The sequence below is a fragment of the Ctenocephalides felis genome, unplaced genomic scaffold, assembly GCF_003426905.1.
Source record: "Ctenocephalides felis isolate EL2017-DRISC unplaced genomic scaffold, ASM342690v1 CF-g0.4_SCAFFOLD_00845, whole genome shotgun sequence".
Lineage (NCBI taxonomy): Eukaryota > Metazoa > Arthropoda > Insecta > Siphonaptera > Pulicidae > Ctenocephalides > Ctenocephalides felis.
This window is the reverse complement of record NW_020536999.1, coordinates 62,072,592-62,098,299: the sequence shown is the minus strand read 5'-3', so window position 1 is coordinate 62,098,299 and position 25,708 is coordinate 62,072,592. Positions and strand designations below refer to the sequence as shown.

Here is a 25,708-nt window from a genome sequence, read left to right as displayed (position 1 = left end):
ACGTTTTCCATAAATACCGCGTACTTTATTTTGATTGTGAGTAATATTTTTATGAGACATTTAATTTTAATATGATAACTTCATTAATATATATCATTATATAATTTCGTAGAGTAATTGAGATATTAATCTTCATATAGATCAAAAATGCAATTTTGTTTTTTGATATCTTTAAGTTTCAAAGCCCCTTCTGAATACTTTGGCATACCAGAATTTCTGTTACATGCTTTAAACATGTATGTATGCCTGTGAGTATGTATGTTCGAATACAATTTTTAACAGACGTTTTGGGGAGCACACATCAACTGATTCGAATGATTCAAAGAGCCTTCTATTCCCATTGATGGCGTGAGATGGTGAATAGTTTTTAGAAAAGGTAGGATCAGCCCTTTCGTAAATATGTATAATGTTTCGCAAAAAATGATAAATCGATTTTTGAGAGAACGAAGCATCCGATATGCTTCAAGAACATTTTACTTATATTGACAGAATAAAGGACTAATTTTTGTGAAAGTAGAACCTTCGAGACAAGTCGATTTAAAGATGCAGAAAAGAGTAATGCTCATTTGTATTGCAATGCATTTGGGTTTAAAATGATTATTACAAATCATTACTATATATATTATTATTGAATCATATACAATTCATATATTGTTAGACAAGTAGACAGGTATAAGATCATGTACAAATCACTATTGATTAAAACCATTATTTACACAAATAAGGATGATCAAGCAAGTTTGCTTTGGGCAAAATGCTTCATACACCTACGTTATCTAATATTTGTTCATAGAAATGTAGTATTCCGCAAATCGTCTAAAGGCACAATGATACATAATAATTGTTTTATATGTATATGTAGTATATAGAGGATGGCTTGATCAATTTAAATGAATCAAAAATCATTCGCTTTGTACTTTTAATCAATTTATTTAAAATAGTCAAACGGGTTTTACAGCTAATTAGGACATATGCCATGTATATTTCTAATAATGTCATTTCTAATATATCACAAGGGTATGATAGATGATATTCAAATGATAATATTCAAATGAACAAAAACCCGTGGGATTCAAAAGTTTATTCTTCTTCGAACTTTTCACAGAATCGTAAATTGAAATAACAAGAAAATTGCGTTGCATAAGCGTTAAATCCGTGCAAAGCAAAGGATTTTGAAATAAAAGAAGAAAGCTGAGCAATTTTGCAGTTATTAAACCTTGAAGTGATTTGCATGTTATGTTCACCTAACCAAAAGGCAAAAGATCGCACGCTATCTCAAATACGAGAGCAACATGTAATAAAATTATATGAATCTTCTGAAGATTTTAATTAGTCCGTGAGAAAAAATCATTGAGCAAAAACCTAATGTTTAGCCAAGGTTGGTGGTAAACGATGGATGGTGCAGAAGGTGGACTTCTTGTCCGACAAATTTTAAAGAATGCTTTCATGATTATTAGCAAGTCGAATGCTAAAAGTTCAAGAATATGCACTACAATTATATCTTTTGCGTAAAATAAGATAATTATGGAACAAAATCGAAACTGACTTGAACAGTACAAGTTTCTATGGAAAAAGTAAAGTTAGGCTAAAAGTACCTACAGAATCAAAGGAAAATGTAGACTATTGACGATTGAACGATAAAATAAGACAAAAATTATATAAAATACGTGAATATTGAAGAAAAAATTAGGAAATTTGCATTTGTTAAAAGTAAAAAAGAAGGTATAATGGAAAAGTAATAGACGTATTTTTGGGAGGAGGTAATAAGCTTAAATTATATTTTTTATATTTGAACAGTAATCAGTATTTAAGATTTCTATAAGCTATTTTTTTTTCTTGAATACGTGGATTTTCACAATTTACAAAGCAACCCAACGGTTGGCCTATATCTATTTCATGAACATTATTAGAATTCCACTAAAAAGAGCAACCCAACGGTTGGCTACTTGATGAATATTATTAGAATTTCTCTAATAAGAGAAATTATTTTTAAATTGATGCAGCAAACCTAAGAAAACGTTATTTTCACTTAAATTTAATTATAAAATAAAAGATCTAGAAAATTTGAAATTATTAAAGTATTAAAAATAGATACACATAACATGGAAGCATTAATACAAAAATGTTTTTTAGAAATAAACACGCAAATGAGATAAATATGCTCAAATCCACTATATGTGTTAATTTCTGAGAGAGCACTAATTATAATTAGTATAATAAAAATTATCTTAAAATTGATAAAAATTGTACTGTATACGATTACAAAAAAATTTGAAAAAAAGAAAAACTATCAAAATTTTTACTTTATACTCCAAATTTATTATTTGGAGCTAATATTAAGTAAGTGCTATGATATTATAGTTTTAAATTCCAACATTCCATAGTTTTAAACTCCAAAACTGAAAAAAATGAAATGCAACAAATAATCTATAGTTTAACATTTTCCTCTGGAGAATCCTATTTCAAATTACTATTAGTATTTTACAGACTAATTAATGGATTTATATCTTTATCTAAGAAAGGGCACAGATAAGAAATCCGTCTGGATAAGTTATCACGTTATCACTGCAACAACATTTATAATAAGTTAGTAAGACAAAATTATAATGTGACTATAGATATCTTTTGTAAGGTCCCAAAGGTCTTAATTACTTATGTATAATAAATGTAATAATGATCATTTTAACACAGTTGTAAACGCGTATAAGATCTTTCATGAAAACGTTCAAAATTTTGGGTGCCATGTCCTTATTTATATATGATTATCATCAATAATAATTTATAAATTCTAACCACATCTTTTCGCATCCTTTCAATTAATTTGTCAGCTATTGTATGTATAAAAATGATATTTAGCAAATTTATTACTATATTTAAAACCCAGAAACGTTCATCGAACCATGAACATGCATGTGCACTACTTTTAATTGATCGGGTACAGTTGATATTATCTCAAAAAATGTAAATCAAATTTATTTCTTGATAATAATTAATGTATTAATAATGATGCAAAGATTATTAATAATGATATAATGACTAATCATAAAAATCGAAATCATCTAAAATGATGATTTCAAATGTACGAATAATAATAAAATATAGAAAAACATAACTTTGATCTCTTTTGATGATCAAAAACCATCAAAAACTGATATTTAAAAAAACATAACACAGACAAAGTTCATAGCTGTGATTTTGAAAAATGCTATAAAGAAGTATACTATAAATTATCATTGATATAAAATGCATAAGTTCAAATAATATTATACGTTCAGTTGAATGCAAATGTCAAATACGTGTTACTTCAAAACATGACAACATAAAATGATACCTTTGTTTTAGTTCAAGGTTGTCTTATTGAAAAGTTAAAGATTAAACATTTAAAAGATTGAAGGGAATAATTGTAAAAGTACAAAGTAGAATCGTCCTATTAAACCCTTTCACTAACATGTATAATTAAATTGATATTATGATAACAAAGATTTAAGCTTGATAAAAATTTTGTAAAAAAAAATAAATATGTATTTAATCATTAAAATATTTTCCAAAAGTGGTTACCTTTTTTGAGTTGATCCACTGTCTCTTTATACAATATTTAGTTTGTACAGACTTCTGTATTTTATTTAAAATTAAATATCATTTAAAAAATCTATAGATACATTCGAACATAGCTGGGCATTAACTCGTTAATCCGTTAATCGTTAATTAACGAAGTTAACATTTTGATTAACGGATTAACTTTTAAGTTAACTTTTAAAAATGTTAACGGACACGTTAACTTCCGTTAAAATGCGAGAAGTCCGTTAATCGTTAATCCAATGCCTACTATTTACCGCACGGCACAGCTTTAGCCAATGCCTTATTAAACGGCATAGAGAAAAGATTTGGACTACTCCTGAATGATGAACAGTGCCAACTTGCCGCGGCATTTCACCCAAAGTTTCGGTTAATGTGGCTGGAAACGTATGACAGCAGTAGAGAGGATGCAGTAAGAAAATGCACGGAAAAAAGGTAGAAGATGCCTTATGGCAAGAAGCAGCGAAAAATTCGAAGGACAGAGATAGTTTAAGTGGCGGAGGGAGCAATGCGAGTAACAACGATGATGACGACAAGGAAGACTTTTTCAATTCTGTCACTCAGTCTATAGAAAAACCAAAGAGCTACAAACTCTTTAAAGAATAAAGCGCAAATTCTCGTTAAAATGTGGCTGGATATGAAATCAAAAGACTCGTTCAACGATGCTGCATTCCTCGGGGAACAGATATTCATAAATCTATTTATTAAATACAATACTGCTATACCCTCAAGCGCTGCAGTTGAACGTTTGTTTTCTACGGGTAAAGACATTTTGACACCAAAAAGAGCCTCGCTTTCAGACGAGAACTTCAACATGTTAATGTTCATGAAGGGGAATATGCACCTTATGCCCGACGCTTAACGCGTCGCGCGTTTCCTATTTTTCGCAAAAACTAGCTGTAAATGGAATTCTGTCTCAAGGCAATTAAGGCATCGTTCCTTAAGGCAAATTGCTGGTACTTTCCGTACCTAAAATTATTATATTTTTAAAAACGATTAACATTTTTGAAAAAAATTTACTTCGAAAAAATAAGATTTTTGAGAAACTATAAACTATTGGACAAAAAATTAATATTAAATATTTTGAAAGATCTGAACTTTTTTTCAAAGCAATTTTACTGCTTTAGGACTGCATAGAGACAAAATATAAAGCCGCGTCGCTGTCTAAAGGATAAACATTGGTACGGAACCCATAGGAATGTAAATAAAATTTATACTTATTGTTAAAATCTCTATAAAATATCTGATAATTTGATGTGCATATGTCTAATGATCATTTTGACCGCCAAATGGCATTTTTTTTTACTTTTTTCATTAGATCTCCGAAACCGCTAGACCTGCCTTCATGAAAAATTGATCAGTTCTTCATAATTGTCAATACAAGTAAAATGTTTTTTGAATTATTAAAATCGGACGCTCCGTTCTCTCAAAAACTGAGTTACCGTTTTTGGCTCAATTTTGCCCCATATCTTCGGAACGGCTAGACCTGCCTTTGCCAAAAACTAATCAGCACGTCTTCTTATCAATACGAATCGAATGTTTTTTGAATTATTCAAATCGGTTGATCCGTGTTCCCGAAATCGTCGACGAAAATTTGTATCCGAATACACATACATACACACACACACACATACATCAATTTTTTCTAAGGCATGCCAAAATATTCAGAAATCTTTGAAACGTCGAGAAATGCAAAAATTTTCATTTTCGATTTTTTTGCGATTACTATAACTTGCCCTACGGGAAGTTAAAAAAACTCTTTCCCTTTATTTAGAAAAAAATTATTGTAAAAACAATATGCAATCATAAAAACGGAAAGTTGACCAATAGCGTTATCACGGTATGTGATAATTGTGCCATTTTCTTAAGGTGCGTCCACACCTAACGAACGAACACGAACGAACATAAAAGAACGTACCAGAACGAACGGCAACAGCATAGTGTGGACGCCACGACGATCACGAACGAACATAAACAAACATGGCGAGCAATGTTCCGCAACTTGTCGGTACATCAAAGGGAATTGTTCGTTCATGTTTGAACTCGTATGTGCAGTGTGGACGTCTCAACGAACGCAAACGAACATTTTTGTTTTAATAATTTTAATAATTTAATAATAATTTTTTAATAATTCAATAATAATGTTAATAATTTTAATGTTTGAAAATTTTAATAATATTTACTTTTAATTATTGTGTACAGTTTGAAAATTTTGAATAAATTATGGAATGGTCAAATGACGTAATTTTATCATTCATAAATGAAATAGAAAAGTTTCCTATAATATGGGAGACTAAAGACCCTTTTTATAAAATTATTAGAAAAAAAAACGATGCTTGGGAAAGTGTAGGCAAAACGTTTGGGATGTCAGAAGCTGCAGTAAAGAAGAAATTGCAGTCTTTACAAGTAAATATTAAACTTGTTATCATACATAGACATTCAACATATATGTTGAGGATGAGAGTATGATAATTGAGTATAGTTAGCTCAAGCCTGGAATGTTCAGCTTGCTCCGAATATGAATGCTGAAGAAAGAAAACGACTCAAAATATAAATATTAAATACAAAAACTGAGTGAAATTAATTGAATAATTTATTTACAGTATATTTACAAAATATACACCAACAAAAATCACACAAAAACCAGTGAAAATGCCGTATGATTAAAACTTACATCCATATCAATAATAAAACTGACGTTTCACGGAACATCTACGAACAACGAAAATTCAAGCGCTCACTGCTTTTAAGCTCTTGTTCAAGTTCGTTTGAAATTTTTCGCGTTCGTTCGTGTTCCTGTTCGTTCTTCTTTGTATTTTCTTGTTCGACATGTTCGTTCGTGTTCGTTCGTTAGGTGTGGACGCACCTTTAAACACACGGAAGTGTGCATAAACCGCGCGAGGGGTTAAATTACACATTTGAATTATACAAGTATTTTGTTTTATTCATAACCTGTTAACTTCCAGAACCTAAACTAATAAGTTTTTTAAGTTCACTAACGCAACGATATAAAAATGTAATTTTACACATATTAACGGATTAACGATTAACGTTAACTTGCGTTAATTCTTCCGAAATGTAACGCTTTAACGTTTAACGAAGTTAACTTTTTTTGTAGCGGATTAACGATTAACGAAGTTAACTATTTGATTAACGGTGCCCAGCTATGCATTCGAACTATATTACGATCTATAATCGATATTACATGTCAGGTTCCATAAAACCAAGCTTAAAATGTCTGAACGTTAACAATGGCTTCTTGGTAAAAGTTCTAAAATGTCTCTAGACAATAAAATCCTTCTCTAAAGAACTACACTTAAATCGATATAATCCTACGGAATTGTTCTTTGGGAATGTGTCAGTAAGTCGAATATTGCACTGGAACAACCTAAATTTCTCAGAACCTTTGCTGATGCTGCGTGCTATATTTTGAACCATAATAATGATTTGGACATTTGTACGTAATAGACACGTACGTCAGTATGATTCAGTAGCATAATGTATGGAAGTTGGAGCGTAACATGGCCTTGCCACAATATAGATATTGTGAAGATCAGATGCCATAGATACCTCTTAAAAATTAAAGATCATTCAAATAAATCAACTTTTTTGGTCAATTCTCTAATTGTGAGACAAAAATTTGGCCAACAGATTCATGGACCAATTTTGCCGCACAACAGACCAATATTATGGGGCATCCATTAATCACGTGAACAAGTTTTTAAGGATTTTTAGACCTCCCTCCCCCTGATGTTACATGGTGATATTCAAAATTACCCCCCTCCCCCGCCAAACATTACGTGTAGTTTCAGTTACGTGATAAAAATGTGAAATTTTAATTTTTTTTTGAAAATATTTGAATTTTTTTAAAAAATCAGTTAAAAAATAAATACACGTGATATCTCACTATAACCCTCCCTCTCCCACGCTATATTTTGTGATTTTTTGTCAAACCCCCCCTCTCCCTAAAATCCTCACGTGATGAATGGACGCCTCCTTGTGGCAAGGCTATGATATGAAGAATATTTCAGTCGTTTTTCTCAGGTTGTCAGATACAAAACCTAATCTAGAAACGACAAAAATGTCAAAAAAAACTATCTTAGATAACATCAGAGACTTTCTGACTCAGCTTCACAACATACAAGTGACGTTGCAGTTTATGTGTGAAACGCCTGAATGTACAGCAAAAACATGACATTTTGACAGTATTCAGTATGATTCAGTAGCATAATGTATGGATGTTGGAGCGTAATATGACCTTGCCATAACATTGGTATGTTAAGCTCATCAATTTAATTCGAATCAATTCAATTTTTGCTTTTCTTTATTCGTAAATATCTAATTGAGAAAATGTCATTGATAATTCATCTTAAGTATTCAATATACTCAAAATTTACATCTTAAATGTATTATTCAAAAAATTAATTACATCTTCAATGTATTAATCAAAAAAATAAATTTTCGAAAAACGCATTTTTCAAACAGGGTTTCTTCCATGTTTCTTCTTATTCTCCGCCGAGTAATAGCATATATGTAGTAAAAATAAAAGAATGTCCAACATTCACTAAACTTACCGCTAATTCTCCTAGGCATCGCTGCTGCCGCTCCCTCGACCAGCGTGTGGCGTCCCTTAACGAATGGGCTTCTAAACGGGCCTCGACATCCCGCAACCATCGGCGCAGCAAAGCGACGTCCTTCCTGGCTGCAGTTTCCGGTTGCCGCCATTGTTGGGGCTTCAATGCCAAATGCTAAAAATATTATTAATATTAAAATATTTTACAGTAAAATAATGATCATACTGGGTGCATTCGACTTGGACGCTTACGCGCTGTGAGCGCGCCGTGAGCGCGCTTTCATCGTTCGACTTGGCGCTGTGAGTGTGGCATAAGTACGCTCGTAGCACCATCGTAGGATGCTCGTAGCACATATTTTGCGCTCACATACGCTCACGCCACAGAGGTAGGGCAGCGTGAGCGTGAGCGTCAGTTGTTTTTACTATCTGTCATTTCATTTGTTTATTAATTGTCAAATTCATTATAATTCCGCAAAAATAGCAAGCTGTAGATCACAATTATTTCTTAATATTAATATTGATATTAATTAATTTTAAATTTAATTAATTTTAAATTTCAATTTTAATATTACTATTAATTAAGCATAAGCTAACCAAATTTCATTTATTTATTAATTGTTAAATTCTTTATAATCCCGCAAAAATGCCAAGTTGTATATCACATTTATTTTTTATTCATATTATTTATTTTATTTTATTCATATTATTTATTTATTTTAAATTCAATTAATTTTAAATAATTTTAAATTTTAATTTTAATATTACTATTAATTAAGCATACGCTATCCAAATTTCATTTATTTATTAATTGTTAAATTCTTTATAATCCCGCAAAAATGCCAAGTTGTATATCACAATTATTTTTTAATATTAATATTAATATTAATTAATTTTAAATTCAATTAATTTTAAATAATTTTAAATTTTAATTTTAATATTACTATTAATTAAGCATAAGCTATCCAAATTTCATTTATTTATTAATTGTTAAATTCTTTATAATCCCGCAAAAATGCCAAGTTATATATCACAATTATTTTTTAATATTAATATTAATATTAATTAATTTTAAATTCAATTAATTTTAAATAATTTTAAATTTTAATTTTAATATTACTATTAATTAAGCATAAGCTATCCAAATTTCATTTATTTATTAATTGTTAAATTCTTTATAATCCCGCAAAAATGCCAAGTTGTATATCACAATTATTTTTTAATATTAATATTAATATTAATTAATTTTAAATTCAATTAATTTTAAATAATTTTAAATTTTAATTTTAATATTACTATTAATTAAGCATAAGCTATCCAAATTTCATTTATTTATTAATTGTTAAATTCTTTATAATCCCGCAAAAATGCCAAGTTGTATATCACAATTATTTTTTAATATTAATATTAATATTAATTAATTTTAAATTCAATTAATTTTAAATAATTTTAAATTTTAATTTTAATATTACTATTAATTAAGCATAAGCTAACCAAATTTTATTTATTCATTAATTGTTAAATTCTTATAATCCCGCAAAAATGCCAAGTTGTATATCACAATTATTTTTTAATATTAATATTAATATTAATTAATTTTAAATTCAATTAATTTTAAATAATTTTAAATTTTAATTTTAATATTACTATTAATTAAGCATAAGCTAACCAAATTTTATTTATTCATTAATTGTTAAATTCTTTATAATCCCGCAAAAATGCCAAGTTGTATATCACATTTATTTTTTAATATTAATATTAATATTAATTAATTTTAAATTTAATTAATTTTAAATAATTTTAAATTTTAATTTTAATATTAATATTAATTAAGCATAAGCAAACCAAATTTTATTTATTTATTAATTGTTAAATTGTGTATAATCCCGCTGAATGATCCAGAAAGTAATAAAATTTACACAATTACCGTTACCGCCAGTTGCCGCCATTTTGATGCTTATTGACGCTCACAGTTTCCAAAACGAACGGAATTTAGTTATCGATTCTGAGCGCTTATCGGCCAAGTCGAACGCTAAAAATTCGTGCTTATAAGCGTGAGCGCTCACAGCGCGTAAGCGTCCAAGTCGAACGCACCCACTATTGCACTGCATTTTTACATTACGCTAGGGAATTAAAGTAACATACTTAAAATACTACAATTTCCATTTAGTTATAAATTAGGAAAAAAACCTTGGAAAAATATACTATATTGAAGCAATAATCAAATTATTTTTAAAAAGAAGTCGTTTAGCAAGACTAGACTATAGACTCAACTACTATTCCAGATTTAGTATAAGAACCAGTAGAACTCAATGCTCCATCTATGATTTTAACACAAGAACCAAAGTAACTCCTCGGACCATCTATGATTTTAACACAGGTATTACAACTGTAAGCGCACTTGGTTCAAAACTTTACTAGAGTCAGTTGCGCCATCTCGTGAGTCTGATTGAAACAAAACTAACTTACTTGCGAAAATCAATTAATACAAGGATTATCTGGACCGGGATTATCTGGACCGGGATTATCTGGACAAGGATTACCTAAAAATCACATTAAGCCAGGAGCGCTCTTTTCTTATAGCACACAAATAATCGTAGTCGGTTGCATTTGAATGATTAAATTGAACAAAGTCTGTTGCATTTGAATTTATATTGGAATGAAAGAAAAAAAAAATAGGAAATTGAGCAATGGGAGAATAGAATTTGAGAAAAGATGGGTAGATTTCTTTCATACATATTTTACATAAAGATGTAATAAAAGATTTCTTACGTTGTCCACTGATGATGTTGTTGAAAGGGTATTATTGCTAGGAAATGATTATTGGAGCAAAGAAATCGCTCTAAAAGGATGCAATTAACTACCGTCTTAAATTTAGTATTCAAATTGAAAAAATGTTAAATGTGAATACATTATTACACAAAATCCTCATTTGAAAAAAGTATCCAAAAAAATGCTTTTAACAAAAAATGAAGCCCTTATAGTTAGTAGTTACATCATCTTTTTTTTACCTAAGAAGTACTTGCAAAGTGGACTAACTGATTATGTTAATAATAGTTGGTGAGCTTAATTAGTAAAAGTTGGTTCCCTTAATAATATGGAATACAGAAAAATGAAAATTGAACTTTGTAAAATTCTGTACTCCTATATATTTTGAAAAAAAAAAGTTTTAGATAAGGCTTTTTTGATATATTGAACCAACCAAATATTTCAATGTATATTGAAAGCATGGAAGCAAATTTTGGAGACAAAATGTATAATCGTGAAAAATCTATCAATCTAATCAAAAAGGGAAAAAAACTGGTTATTTCACAGTACGTGTCTGCTTTCTGGCTGAACAGTAACGAAAAAATTAATATTATGTGAAAAGTTTTAGTAACTTATGAGCCTATTCTCACTTACTCATCGTTACACTTATTTTGTTCAAAATGTTACTATAAGTTTAATAGCTATTATCTAAGGTAACCATATTTTTTGTAAGAAGCTATTTTATTTCATACATTACGTATTGTTTCATATAAGCATACTTTTTGTATATATCATTTTCAGATAAATATTTGATTGGTAGTTGTAAATTTATTATCAATGAAGTTGCAAATATTCAATTTAAACCTATACTTTACAAAAACTCGGAACAATTCGGGACATAATATGCAAAATCCAGGAAAAATATTGCTTTTAGAAAAACCCGGGACACAAGGATACAAGTGGGACTTTCCCGGACAAATCGGGACGTATGGTCACCTGTGGATTACCTAATATTTTCGAGTTTGTTGTTACTTGGAGATGACATTAAAAGTTCAAAGTAATAGGTACTGATTCGTTAAAAAACGTGAAGTCAAGTTAATATTATCATGACATTTGTTGTTTAGGATTCTTTTGAAATATTTTTATTATCATTTTTGTTAAGAATTTCATTTAAATATTTATATAATTACAATATTATGCACTTTCTGTAGGCACCGAATTCTTTCCGTTCATATTAAGTATTCTCTCTAAAATAGCCTAATTGTAAGTAAATTCAAATCTTTCAGTTCTATTATTATTATATCCCGTTCAATACAAAGGGATACTGATTATTGCATCAAATTTTATCTTGGATATAAATCCATTTACCTTTCCAAAAAATGGACTAGGTTTAGTGCTACCATCCGTACTAAACGGATGATAGAAATTTTCCTAATTTTATAGTTGGATTAATATATTTGTGAACTGCCCCTTCCAGGCAGTTTTAATACTTGTTATATCATATTTTTAGTTTAGAATTTAGTATTCAGTAAGTTGCAAGACTAAACACATATTAAGAAATTTAGCTCGCACAAGTTACTCAACCATTTAATAAAAATTTTCTATTTTTATGTCTTTAGTCGCTTTTCATTCTTTTAATAATTACAGAAGTGTACACAAAAGTAGTAAAAGTGCAGTAATTAAATTTTCTATATAGTGATAACGAAAAAAGCAGCAGTAAGGTGTATTCATCGCCTTAACATTTTTTCTATTTGAAGGTAAGCCGTTGACAGTATCAAAATTTGAAATAAACGCTCGTATAAATATCATAGCTATAAAGCTTTTTGAAAATTTACTACCAACCCACCAACACCACCATTTACTATCAATTTACTACCAACACATTGGAAACCAACATCAAGAAAGCAAGATTTATTAAAATAAAATAAGCGCACCGAGACTACCAAATCTTCAACATATTCTTTCTTATTTGAAACATTTTCTATTACCATGGGAAACACATAACACAATTATGTTGTACAAAAATAAGCTCATTGATTCAGACGAAATAGAAAAATACAGTAGAACCTCGATTAACCGAACTAACTGTTGTCGATAGGCATCCGGATAATCGAAAATCCGGATATATGTCCGGATAATCCAATGTATGAAGAATTGGAAGTATTTTCCAATAAATTCGTAAACTGTATGTCATGCAGAACTTGTTTAATAAATTAAACACTATTTTAAATCAATTCAATCAAAGGTACTATCGACCTGAACAGTTAGAATCCCGAAATCTATATATTGAATGCTAGTTACTGCTGCTACTGAAATATTACTGCAGCAGCAGTGTTGCCTAGTGTGAACAAAAGTAATTGTGTTATCATATACAATTCTTTCGATCTTCATTAACTACACATGTTTAAGCTTTACGCTGTGCTGAATCATTGTTTTCCCAAGAAGCATCAAAACCCCTTTCCAAAAATGATAATGTGTATTTATCAAAAATAACAAATACATACATAGATATCAACGAAAATCAATGTTTAATAAGAAATTAACATTTCCTTATATATACATGTACATTTTCTTACGATTAGATTACATTACATACATATATTAAACTGAAGCTCAAATCGTACAAAAATTCGAATTGCATATAAATTGATCGCGGTTGGTCGTCCGGATAATCGCCTATCCGTATAACTGAGGTCCGGATAATCGAGGTTCTACTGTATTTCTATCTATTATTCTGGTTGGTTACAAAATTATTATTATGGTTGAAATACTCACTAAATCAGATACTCCATCTCTGATCGTCGGACTGGACTCGATTTCTCCTCGTGCGTCTCTGCAGGTGTCTATAAGGTGTGTGTCCATAATGTAATCGTAATCGCCGCGAACCGCAGCGTAGAACTCATCCATGCCGAGGGACCCCAAAGAACTATTTGTGGGGCTGTTGAGACTCTGACCGCTGCCGCTGGCCCAGGAACGACGCCACTGCGTTCGCTGTTGACGAGAACCGCGCCGTTTCTAGGGAAAAAAAGATTATTGTTAATTAAATCTATTTAATATTAGTAAATTTACTTATTAACAAAAATAGATGCAGTGCAGAAATATTCCATAATTGATATTTCATATTTAAATTATCACTTATTTATTCATATTATAAGACTACGCTTTTAGATTAAGAAGGCAACCCTGCCGTAAAATACATCAATGTTATGGCAAGGTTATGATATGAAGTGTTTTTCATATAAAATTATACTAAAACCCATTACTATGAATTTGGTGTGCGTTCAGTAACATCCTAAAATAGTACATCATTGTAAAAATGTGAATATCTATTTATCCTATATGAATATCTAGTCTGGGGACAAAAAGTCCCATTGCTAACTTCCCGTAGGGTAAGTTATAGTAATCGCAAAAAAATCGAAAATGAAAATTTTGATTTATCTTCACGTTTCAGAACATACGTTTTTCTGAACATTTTGGCATACTTTAGAAAAAATTGATGTATGTGTGTGTGTGTGCGGATACAAATTTTCGTCGACGATTTCGGGAACACGGATGGAGCGATTTGAATAATTCAAAAAACATTCGATTCCTATTGATTAAGAGACGTGCTGATTAGTTTTTGGCATAGACAGATCCAACCATTTCGAATATATGATGCAAAAAGTGCAAAAATGGTAATTCAGTTTTCGAAAGAATGGAGCGTCCGATTTCTTTACTTCAAAAACATTTTACTTACATTGACAAAATGAAGAATTATTCAAAATTTTGGTAGGGCAAGTCTAGCGGTTTCGGAGTTCGAGTGAAAGAAAAAAAAAAACATTTGGAGGTCAAAAATGACCATTAGATATATGCACATAAAATTTTCAGATATTTTATATAGATTTTATATATAATCAGTACAAATTTCGTTAACATTTCTATGGGTTCCGTACAATTGTTTATCCGTTAGACTGCAACACGACGCTTACGCGCTGTGATATATCATGTCTCTATGAAAAAAGATCAAGATTTTCAAAAAATTTCAAAGTATATATTCATATTTCAAAGTATATATTCGAAGACAAAGTCATTTTTTTTCAAAGTCAAAATTTAAGTTTAAAAAAATTTAAAGTTTTTAAAATAATTAAATTTCAGTACGGAAAGTTTCACCAATTTGCCTTAAGGCACGAAGCCATGATCCACTAGTTTTCTTTTTATATTTAAATTATTGCAATTGTAAGACTTATGCTTTTATAAAGATGCCGATTCTGTCGTAAAATAGACTAATGTTATCGCAAGGCCATGTTACGTAGCGTTTTTCATATAAAGTGGTACTAAAAACTATCAAAATGCCATGTATTGTACTATATATTGATAATACATGATTGTAGAAATGTGTTTTTTTTTCTAAAATATATTATATTTCTCTCTTTACCGGCGGGGTAAAAAGCGCAGTCAGGGGACAAAAAGTTCTATTGTTTTATTTTTAATTTTGAAGAAGTTTTACGGAATACAAAATAACTACATATTTATTCTATGCTAAGCAGGTTAAATATAAGGTTAAACAACAAAATTAAAAAGTATAATCTAAATATTACACATTAAAGAATATTCGTTACTCACTCTTACTACTATCTAGGATCTTGGTTTGGTATGTTTGGTCTGTTTAATTTATTATATTCATACTCATTGTTTCTTAGTACAAAGTAAATACAATTTTTACAAATAAGGTAAATTCAACTTCTGTTCATACATAATTCATACATATCATGAGAACATTTTTCAAGAAGATTTCATGGCGTTTTGTCAGAAAAAATTATCATTGGAATTAGAATTACAATTCAACTTATTCTATCTCTTGTAAAATAACTTTTTTACACATATTTTACTTTTAAATTTGCTATATTCCTATTGCTCTCACATTTACTTGTGTAATGGTCCATTTTAAAGTTGGACTTTTTACCCCAACTATAGGTTAGCACATAAGCTTTTTTTTAATCATTTTCATAAAACCTCTATTGTTATATAAAAAAAAACTACTGATTCTAACTGTAAATAATAATAAACCATATAAAACAATTAAATAATGTATACTCTAAAATTTTGTTCAGGTACAGTAAACTAAACAAGAGTGATCAAAAACTAACAATGAAAAAATACTAATTATAAAATTTGGTTAAAAAATGACAATGTGACCGATTACAATCCTTGTGGCTACTACTTTAAAATAGTATCGATAATACTTTACTGTTAAGTAGGGGATGAAACAATGGTAAAGTAAAACACAAGCCTGTCCTCAATAATACGGTTAAAAATAATTATTACTATTGCTATAACGGCAATAATAATATTAATAATAGAAATGATACCGATATTAAAAGTGCTTTCAGAAGATGATAAATATGAATTGGCGATGTGCAATAAATACTCGAACAGGTGTAGTTAATAATCTTCAAGACTTCCAAAATATTCTAAAATATCCGCATTTTTTTTAAATACAAATTAACAAATTCTGCAACAGAAAGTATTTTTGCATATTTTTATTTCACTTTTATTCCGAACTTGTCGACTTGTGTAACCGGTTAGTCCGCCAAAAACATCTGCGTTTCGTCTTGTTGTATAATTTAATTGCGGACTTTGGCTAAATTATTCATCATAAGAAATCGACGACGAATGTTTGTAGATTCATACATTATTTATAAAAATAAATGGTAATTTCTTAATCAAAAGTTATAGAAGTTTGAAAGAAATAGAGCGAAAAATGTTTAGAACATTAAATGTTAAACATACTCTGGATAACTGAGAAAACTCAGTACGTATGATTGATAGATCTTAAGTAAAATGATAAAATGCAAAAAAGTTGTTATTAAATTTGAAAACTTAAAAGTATCTTAATGGAGTAGTCTATAGTCAAGATTTTTTAAGAAGTTGATTTTTTTTCATATTTTTTAAGTTTAACTATTCAATTTAAGGCATTGTGATTTTTCAAAACTTAAATTATCATCAGAAATATATGTAAATTAGAAGAGTTTGACCACAATAAACCATTGTATGATAAAGTTTCGGAAATTATTAATAAAACCAACATTAATTATATAAACGAATTTACTAAAATTTATCATCAATTTTTTGAACCCCCCTTAACTTCGTCACCTGTTAGAATTAAAACTCGTTGATTATTTTCAATTTTTCACTTATTTCTGTATTTTTAAAATATTAATAACATATACAATGGATAGTAAAAATATCATTTGCTCTTTTTACGGTCTTTCAAAGATGATATGAAATTCTCCCAAATTTCTCCCTAATAGAAAACCCCTCAAATAGATAAAAATGTACTGTGTAAATCTTATAAGAAATAAGTATAAACAACATCAAATAATGCCATAAAAATTTATCTAGTTTTCAGTTTTTAGCTCATGTAAAAATACTAGGCGTCAGGCACGTATGGCTGACATGGCGATTAACGTGTTAAAAATGGCTGTTAAAGTCAATAATATTTAAACAACATATTAAAGTGCAAAAACACTCGTATCGTCTAAACCTGCCTAAATACGCCTGGATTAAAATTGCATCAATCTTGTCCATATAATATTATCCTACATAACTACGCATAATATTTTACTGGTATGAAACCTTGACTAAAAGATCAAGATAGCTTTTTATATACAATATACAATAGAATGACATTATCGACGCAATGGGACATAGTTCAAGTAAAAGTTGTTAGTATAAAAACGCATGCAAACTTCTTCTCAATAGAAGCATTGTATTATTACATTAACTCACATTAATTTGATGCATTCCTAAGAAAATGATATTGATAGCTGTTCTTTGTTGTTATATGTTATTAGATATTTAGTTATTAGCAAGTTAAAATAAACATTATCCAGTACCAAATAGGTACTGACAATTTGGTACTACCAATGAGCTTTCAATAACTAAAAACAATAAATAAACCAAACTAATTCAATAAGTTATCCATGTATTACCAAGTAAAAGATTACGTCATGGTAAAGATAAAAACACATTTGCCAAAAAGTAGTATATGAACAAGATGTTATTGACATATTCTTTTACAGCAAGTATAGGTATAGGTCTTCATATATAATTCTCGATATTTCCCACATATGTACAATCCGAATATAAATACTGATTTAAAAAAACACTTTTTAGAAAAAAAGTTAGATTTTCTTTTTACTGAAACATCCACTTGACTAGAATTGATATCAGTTTTCTAGCAAACAACTTATTTATTTAAATTATTTTAATTTTAAGAATCAAATAAAAATAGAACATTATTTAATTAGAAAATAGTTAGAAGATTATTTTAGGAACACAAAAATTAAACTAATTCAAAGTTCAAGGTATGTCAATGAATAAAATTAGATTACCAAAAAAAATTGAAGTAAGCATAGTAATGGAATTAAACATTAGGAACAATGAATTGTATGTATTTGAAAATTATTAATAGAAAATGTTTATAATGTAAATTCTTTCTATTAGATTATATGCAAAAATAGTAAATAAAACAAAAACAAATTGTTACAATTCAATTAGATTCTATAAATGAAATAAAAGAGTTCTCAGTCTTGTCATATAAAAATTCTCAAAGTTCGCACGTTTTTATGTTCCTTTCAGTTTTATTAAAATATTTGTACATTTTTATTAAAAATGCCTGGAAACATCAATCTTGGTTTATCTGCCACAACACTCGTAAAAGACTCAAACGATATCTTTTTATCATTGAAATTGAGAATTCGTTCTAAATTATTCGACACATTTAAATATTTTATTCCAAGGTTTGAATATATTAATTAATTTATATCACGATAACGAGTTGGATTATTTTTATCTATAAATGTAAATATAATAAAGTAAAACCAAAATTCCAAAAAAATTTTATTTTATTAAATTTATATGTAATAAAATATTAATATCGACATTTTAAGTTGCATAATAATTTCTAATTAATTTTAAAAGTTTAATGGTTCAATATATGTATACAATGTATACATAAAATATAACAAAGAGATAAAAAGAGTATAAAAAATTATAAAATAAACGTTTTTTTTACAAAAGGCAATGCTTATCTAAATTTTTTGCCAATATGTATATAGTAGTCGAGTCAAAGCAAAATTCTATATAAACGTTGTATTGTCATAAAAGTTAAATTATAAAAAAATAAATGGACGAATTATTAACAATATTAGCAACATGCTAGATTAAAGGAACGAATGATTTTCTTGACCACCAACTTTGTCAGTAATTTTTTTTAGAAGACTAACTTAATTGGTAACAAAAACAATAATTTGATATTATAAACTAAATTTTGTATACACGACCCTAGGAATTGATTCCAGTGATTGTGATATTTTGAAATAAAGATGCAAAAAACTGTTGTCATTTTTGCATATATCTATAAAAATTAAAAGTTGACAAAATTTACATTTCAATATTATGGAAAGTGATTTGACCAGAAATTCGCGTCTTTGATAACATGTTGACCTCAAACATAGTTTTAACAACAAAATTTAAAATTTGACAAATCAAAGTTCGACTTCATCAATGTACTTTTTGTGTGAAGGTAGTAGTTATTTATATTTATACATATTCAAAGACTTCCTAATCAATTTAGCACTTCTTAAATTATTGGATTTACATGGATTTGCAGAAAAATGGAAATTTGATGAAAAATACGAAATCGACGAATGCATGTGAATTTATCATAGCATCTAGTTTTTTTTTTTTTGAAAAGTATGTGTGTTTGAGCCGATTTTTCACACACGAATTTTTCTCAAAAAACGGCTTGACCGATTTGGAAATTTTAAAAGCCATTCGATGCAACTCGATAAGGACTAGCGTTTGTCAGTTTTGCGCAATGATGAGCAAAGCCGTTTCTTTGTAAATGATAATAGAAAATCTTTTTGTCCACGTTTTAGCTCACCTGAGGAGATTTTTATGATTTTTTTCCGACTTTTACTAAAATATTACGGCCCTGCGACAAGTCGTTTAATTTTAAAAATGCAAAGTTTTCAAAAATATAATAGTCGAACTTTGTGCTAAAAACCTCTTTTGTGATATTATAAGTGAAAATTTGCATTCACGAATTTAAAAATCATTGGAATAAATTCTATAAGAAGGTGCGGCGATTAGGTTTTTGAGAAAATCGGCCAAGCGATTGGAAATCAGAAATGACTTTAAAGTTAGTGAAATATTAAGTGAGCAGCCATCAAAACATGTCTAGAGAATGATAAGAAATATTACCATTAATTAAAATCATTAAATAATATCAAGGACATGTACATGATAAATGTAACCGTGCAGTTGAAAATTTTATCTAAATATGTAAATCTCAATTCCGGTTGATTAAGTCAATTATTACATATTTTGCAAAGTTCATGCAACTTGCCTTAAAACAAAACGCCACTTTCTACTAGTTTATAATTGCTCTTAAGATATTTTAAATGCTGGCTGACACACGTGAATCGTGATTATATTCAATGTAAAAGCCCTTTGGATACGGAATAGAGCCCTTCAAATCGAATGTGCAAATTGAAAATACTTTGATCCAACATGATACTCAAACACGAACAATCTATAAACAATAAATCGATTGTAAATATAACCGAGAGTAACGTCGATTGATTTGAAGGTATCAGTAATTGAAAACCGAAACCGAAAGGTACAAAATACTCCAATCTTTACACCATACAAGTGCAAATTCCTCATTAAAACAATTTCATCCATCTTTCATAAATCATAATCAAACCCCTCAGGTGCAGATTTCCTCAATCTAGTTATAACTGTTGCAGAGAATTGGAATAATCCCGGCACGTATAAATAATAAACCGTTGGACGGTTCGTTAATTCCATACTGCACCCTCAGGATAGAAGGCAAAATGCAAGTACTGGTATACCAGTTATATTAAGTTTATAATAAAATCCATTACAAAGACGCCGTTCCACTAAGAAACTGTTGCTTAGGCGATCCGAGAAGATACCTGACACTGGGCAATGATAGAAATAGGAAAATTGGTGATGAATGGAGGAGCTGAGGATGATATTGGTAGATCAGATAGAAACGTTGAAAATGCACCATACCACTTAATTGGTACAGTTGGAGCTATTTGGGCGTATTTTGTAATTAATGAAAATATTTTGGCATGTTTTTTTTATCTTGTCAACCAACATTGTTTATAGATCAGATAGTTTGAAGTTCCAGATAATATCTCAGTTATCAATGGATCAAATTTTCTATTGGTATTATAAATATCAACTACAACTAGTGATGTATGGCATCGTGCCTCAAGGCAAATTGCTGGAACTTCCCGTACTGTAATAAAACATTCAAAAAATATTAAATGCTATCAAATATATTGTAAATACAGTAATTTCCATTATTTGTCTTTTATAGGCAAAATGTAAGAGCTTACTGATCTCCTTCGAAGGGGATTTAGAATAAAAAATCTTGTCTCATATTTTTGAGAATTATATAAAATCAATTGCAAAGTTAAAATTATTTATTTGAAGTATTTTAACTAGGATCAAAATAAAATCCAAATTATTTTTTTAAATTTAAAAAAAAAATGTTTTTGCTTTTTCCAAAAACAATCATTTCATCAACACAAGCCATTTCTTTTACACAACTAGCTCTGTATCTCCAAAAGGGCTGAACCTGTCTTTGTCAAAAAATAATCACCACTTTTCCCCATCATTACAAATTGAATGATTTTTGAATAGGAACTTCCGAAAACGTCGAGGAAAAATTGTATCCATATATACATACACAAACAAGCATCCATATTTTCTAAGGTATGCCAAAATGTTCAAAAACCTTCAAAACGAGAAGATATGCAAAATTTTTCAATTGCGATTTTTTAACGATTACAATAACTTACCCTACGGGAAGTTAATAATAATGGATAAATGTTATAAGCTTTTTTAATAGCAACTATTACAGCATTCGATTTTTTTGACAACTTGTTAATATAAAGAAAGTTATTTGTTCCAAAAGCCGTCAGAACTACTTGTCTTATAAGCTGTTTGTCTGAAAACTTAACCTATTTATTTCAAAAGAAATAACCCAGTGTTTGACCATTCTCCAATCTGTGGCGACTATATTAGATATAGAATTAATGTTTATAATCTTATTATTATTATAAATCTTATAATTTATAACAAAATATTTCTGCATCTTTTGAACTATGCTTCTAACACAAATATATTTTTTTGTCTTTTGAAAAAGAGATTAAAAATTCAATTTAAATTCAACATGCAGCTAAATTGAAGGTGATGCAAGATTATTATTGTTTTGAATAGAAATCAGAACTTAAAAGTCCTGCTGTTTTTCTAGTTTAACTTAATTATACCATGTTTAATTCTAGTGGTCTCTACAGATGGCAACCCAAACAGTTGTCCTAACTCTGTCGGTTGAATTATTACTACAATTTCTGTAATAGTACAAAGATTCATTGATGCAGCAATGCCAGGTGAGGTTTATTTTCACTTGAAAACATTTTGCTATCTATATTTCCAAGTGAAAATCGTTGTCACTGCTGCCTGACAACAGGCTGCTCGAAGTGGGTATCGAACCCGGAATCCTAAATTGAAGGAGGTGCAAGTAGTTATACCGAAGAATATACAATCTTGAACATAAAGAATATAGCAAAGTAAACAGTTTCAGAATTTCAAGTATTGAATTGAAACTACGGTGAAAAAAATATAATTATGTCAATGACTATGATTATTTTCACTTTATTGCTTCTAAAATTCACTTAAAACTATTCCTTTTTCATTAAATTTTCATTTTAAGGAAGTAGTAAGTGGTGTGAGTGGTATGGCCCTGGTCTTTCATACTATCTGTTATCAAGCAGCTGAAAGCTTATCACTTCAAAATATAGATCAAAATATTAATCCAACTAAAAATAGCCCTTCCGAGCATTTAAGAAAATAAGCTAAATACCACAATTAGAAAAGGATAACCACTGAGTTGCATTCTAATAAAAAATATCAAAACTCGAGAAGAACGCAATCATCGAATTGCATTTTAATAAAAAGTATATTGAAACTAAAAAAACTAACTATTTCATTGCCTTGTGATAATCTTCAGTAAAAAGAACCATTCCAACACTAAATCTTCGCCACAGCTTACGAAATACCAATTTTCTGAATGTTGCACAAAAAATTATCTAAAGATAAGTACAAAATATGTATCCAAGTAAACATACCCCTTCCAAGCAAGCTGAATACCATGATCAGAAAAGGATAATCACTAAGTTGCATTTTGAAAAAAAATATATTATAACTAGAAAAGATCAACCATCGAATTGCATTCTAATAAAAAGTATATCAACACTAAAAATTACCAATCATTTGGTTGCCTTCTAATAATCATCAGTGAATATTACCATTGCAATACATGATCATCATCACAGCTTATGAAATACATACATACAATACAAATACCAAAGATACCAAAGATAAAAAACAACTTTTTAACGAAGTTAGAAAACAACAATCAAACATTAAATTTCAAAAATGTTCAAAACCAACAATCTGACAGAATGCATTTGAAAGAAGGGTAGTGGTTAGAACTATGGGATTTCAATCAGAGTCCCAGGTCGAATACCCACCTCCAGTTCAACATCAATATTTCAATTCGAAATATTGATATCATCAATAAAACATTGATGCATCAATAAAAAAAAATTATTGCTTTTACAGAAATTATCGCTATTACAAAAATTACAATAATAAAGCTCGTCACAAATTATGATGTTTGTGACTCACAATGAGACATGAGAACTGTTCGGGCTGCCGACAATATAACCGAAGTAGTTGATTAAGTGAAATCATTACAACAACTTATAGGATCCTTAAGTTCTGATCGGTGCTTAAATAATATACAAATATAAAAAATATCTTTGTCATACAGCTCTCCGTCTACCGCGAATCCACTATCATAAGGTACGTTAACCATACTGTAGCCTGGTGCTACCTAGGTAATGATCGTCCAGGGTAGAATAGTCGAATCAGGAAGTTATTTAATGACCGATGTACGTGATGCAATCTCACACAAAGGCGAAACGATACAAGAAATAGACACTTGTTCTTGTTCTTTGCTGCCATCCATACGGAGTGCTACAGTTATTTTATTTATTGTAAAAACTGCAAACATTCGGTGGTAAATGATCATTAAAATATAACAGTTATTTCAGGTTAGTTAAGGCACGTAAATGTAATGGGTATTCAAGAGAACTCGTGTTTTGTAATATAAATTCTAGGTGCGTTCCTAAATAAACGTGACTTAAGTCTTAAAGGTAACTATGGTGGCGACGATGACTTTGAGTAGAAAAAAAATTAATGTGGTTTAGTTTAACCCTCCGTCGGTCGGATATTTTTTCACCTTCGAACGGTCGGAAAGGTCTGGCTGGACCATCATTCATTTTACATGCATTTATATGGGATAAATGAGTTTTTGGTGTCTTATGTATTAACGATTATATAAAAAAATCAAGAAATATAAAAAAACGTTGCTTTTTTTGTTAATTTTTCTGTTTTTAAATCAATGAAAAACAGTATTTATTCTTTTTTGCGCCTGAATGAATGTGTGCATTACTCATCCGATTTTCAGTGTTTGCGATTACCAATAAGTTTGGTAGGTTTTCAAGAAACTCTCGTTATGAAAATACTAACATTCATGTTAGAACACATAGCAAAGAATATAAACAACGCAGTTTGAATAGAAAATACCATGAAAAAGCGTATATTTCATACAAAATGTATGGGTGGTCTAGACAGACCTTTCCGACCGTTCGAAGTATAAAAAAAATTAAATCCTTATAATTATCCTTCTGTACATTTTTTCGTCCTGATTTTTTCATTGATCGACAGCTAATGAAATTTTAAGAAAAGTCAAGAAATTTCAAGTCGATAGGATTACTAGAAGTATTTTTTTTTCTAATTGAAGTCGAAAAAAGTCTGGCCAGACCACGCCGACCGACGGAGGGTTAAGGTTTAAGGTTCAGTGGACCCGACTCAGAAAAGGTATTGCATATAAATACTACCAATTTATGTAATCGACACTATAAATAGTAAATTAGTTGAATGTGGCATTTTGCTTTAAGGCAAGTTGCATGAATTTCCCAAAATGTGTAATAATTGACTTAATCAACCGAAATTGAGAGTTAGATGTTCAGATAAAATTTTCAACTGCTTATTTCAAAAATAAAGTTTTCACTTTCAATTAAATCTCAACATTGCGCATCCCAATATAATTTTCTCAAACACATTTAAATTTTCTTAATTATTTTAATTATTTTGTAGTTTATTATTTATTATATCATAAAAGTTTTTGACACACTATAATATCTTTTCAAGCTTTGATGAATATTTGAAATTAAACTGTAAATGTTATATGTTAGTATGTTGTTTTATGTCTATCAACATGAAAAGTATCATTAAAAAAAATTCAACGATTAATTACGAAGAACGGCTCAGCCGATTTTTATCCAAAACTAATCAGCACGATTTCCAAATAAGAATCTATATCTTTCGAGAAGTTTTTCAGAATTTTTGGCTAAAATGTGGTCGAAATTTTTAATTCTTAATAAATACCAAGAAAAGGCTAGGCCGATCGTCGCACAAAACTGAGAAACAATAGTCCTTATCGAGATACATCGAGTGGCTTTTAATTTTTTTAAATTTGTTCAGGTGTTCTTGAGAAAACGTCGATAAAATATTTACTTTTGACAGACGCCAAAAAAACGTTACTTATTTTTGCAAATTTTGAAGAATTATTATTATTTACCGTAATATTTTAATATGGTCTAA

At 29.2% G+C, this 25,708-nt stretch overlaps 1 protein-coding gene across 1 annotated transcript in view; it reads right to left on the bottom strand.

Annotated features, from left to right (window-relative positions):
• Positions 1-25,708, bottom strand: part of LOC113386946 — a 729,443-nt gene that overhangs the window by 402,304 nt on the left and 301,431 nt on the right. The window contains exons 3-4 of the mRNA XM_026624709.1: positions 13,670-13,909; positions 8,151-8,324 (exon numbers count right to left, since the gene is read on the bottom strand). Coding sequence (XP_026480494.1) covers positions 8,151-8,324; positions 13,670-13,909 — 414 coding nt within the window. The remainder of the gene's footprint in view (positions 1-8,150; positions 8,325-13,669; positions 13,910-25,708) is intronic.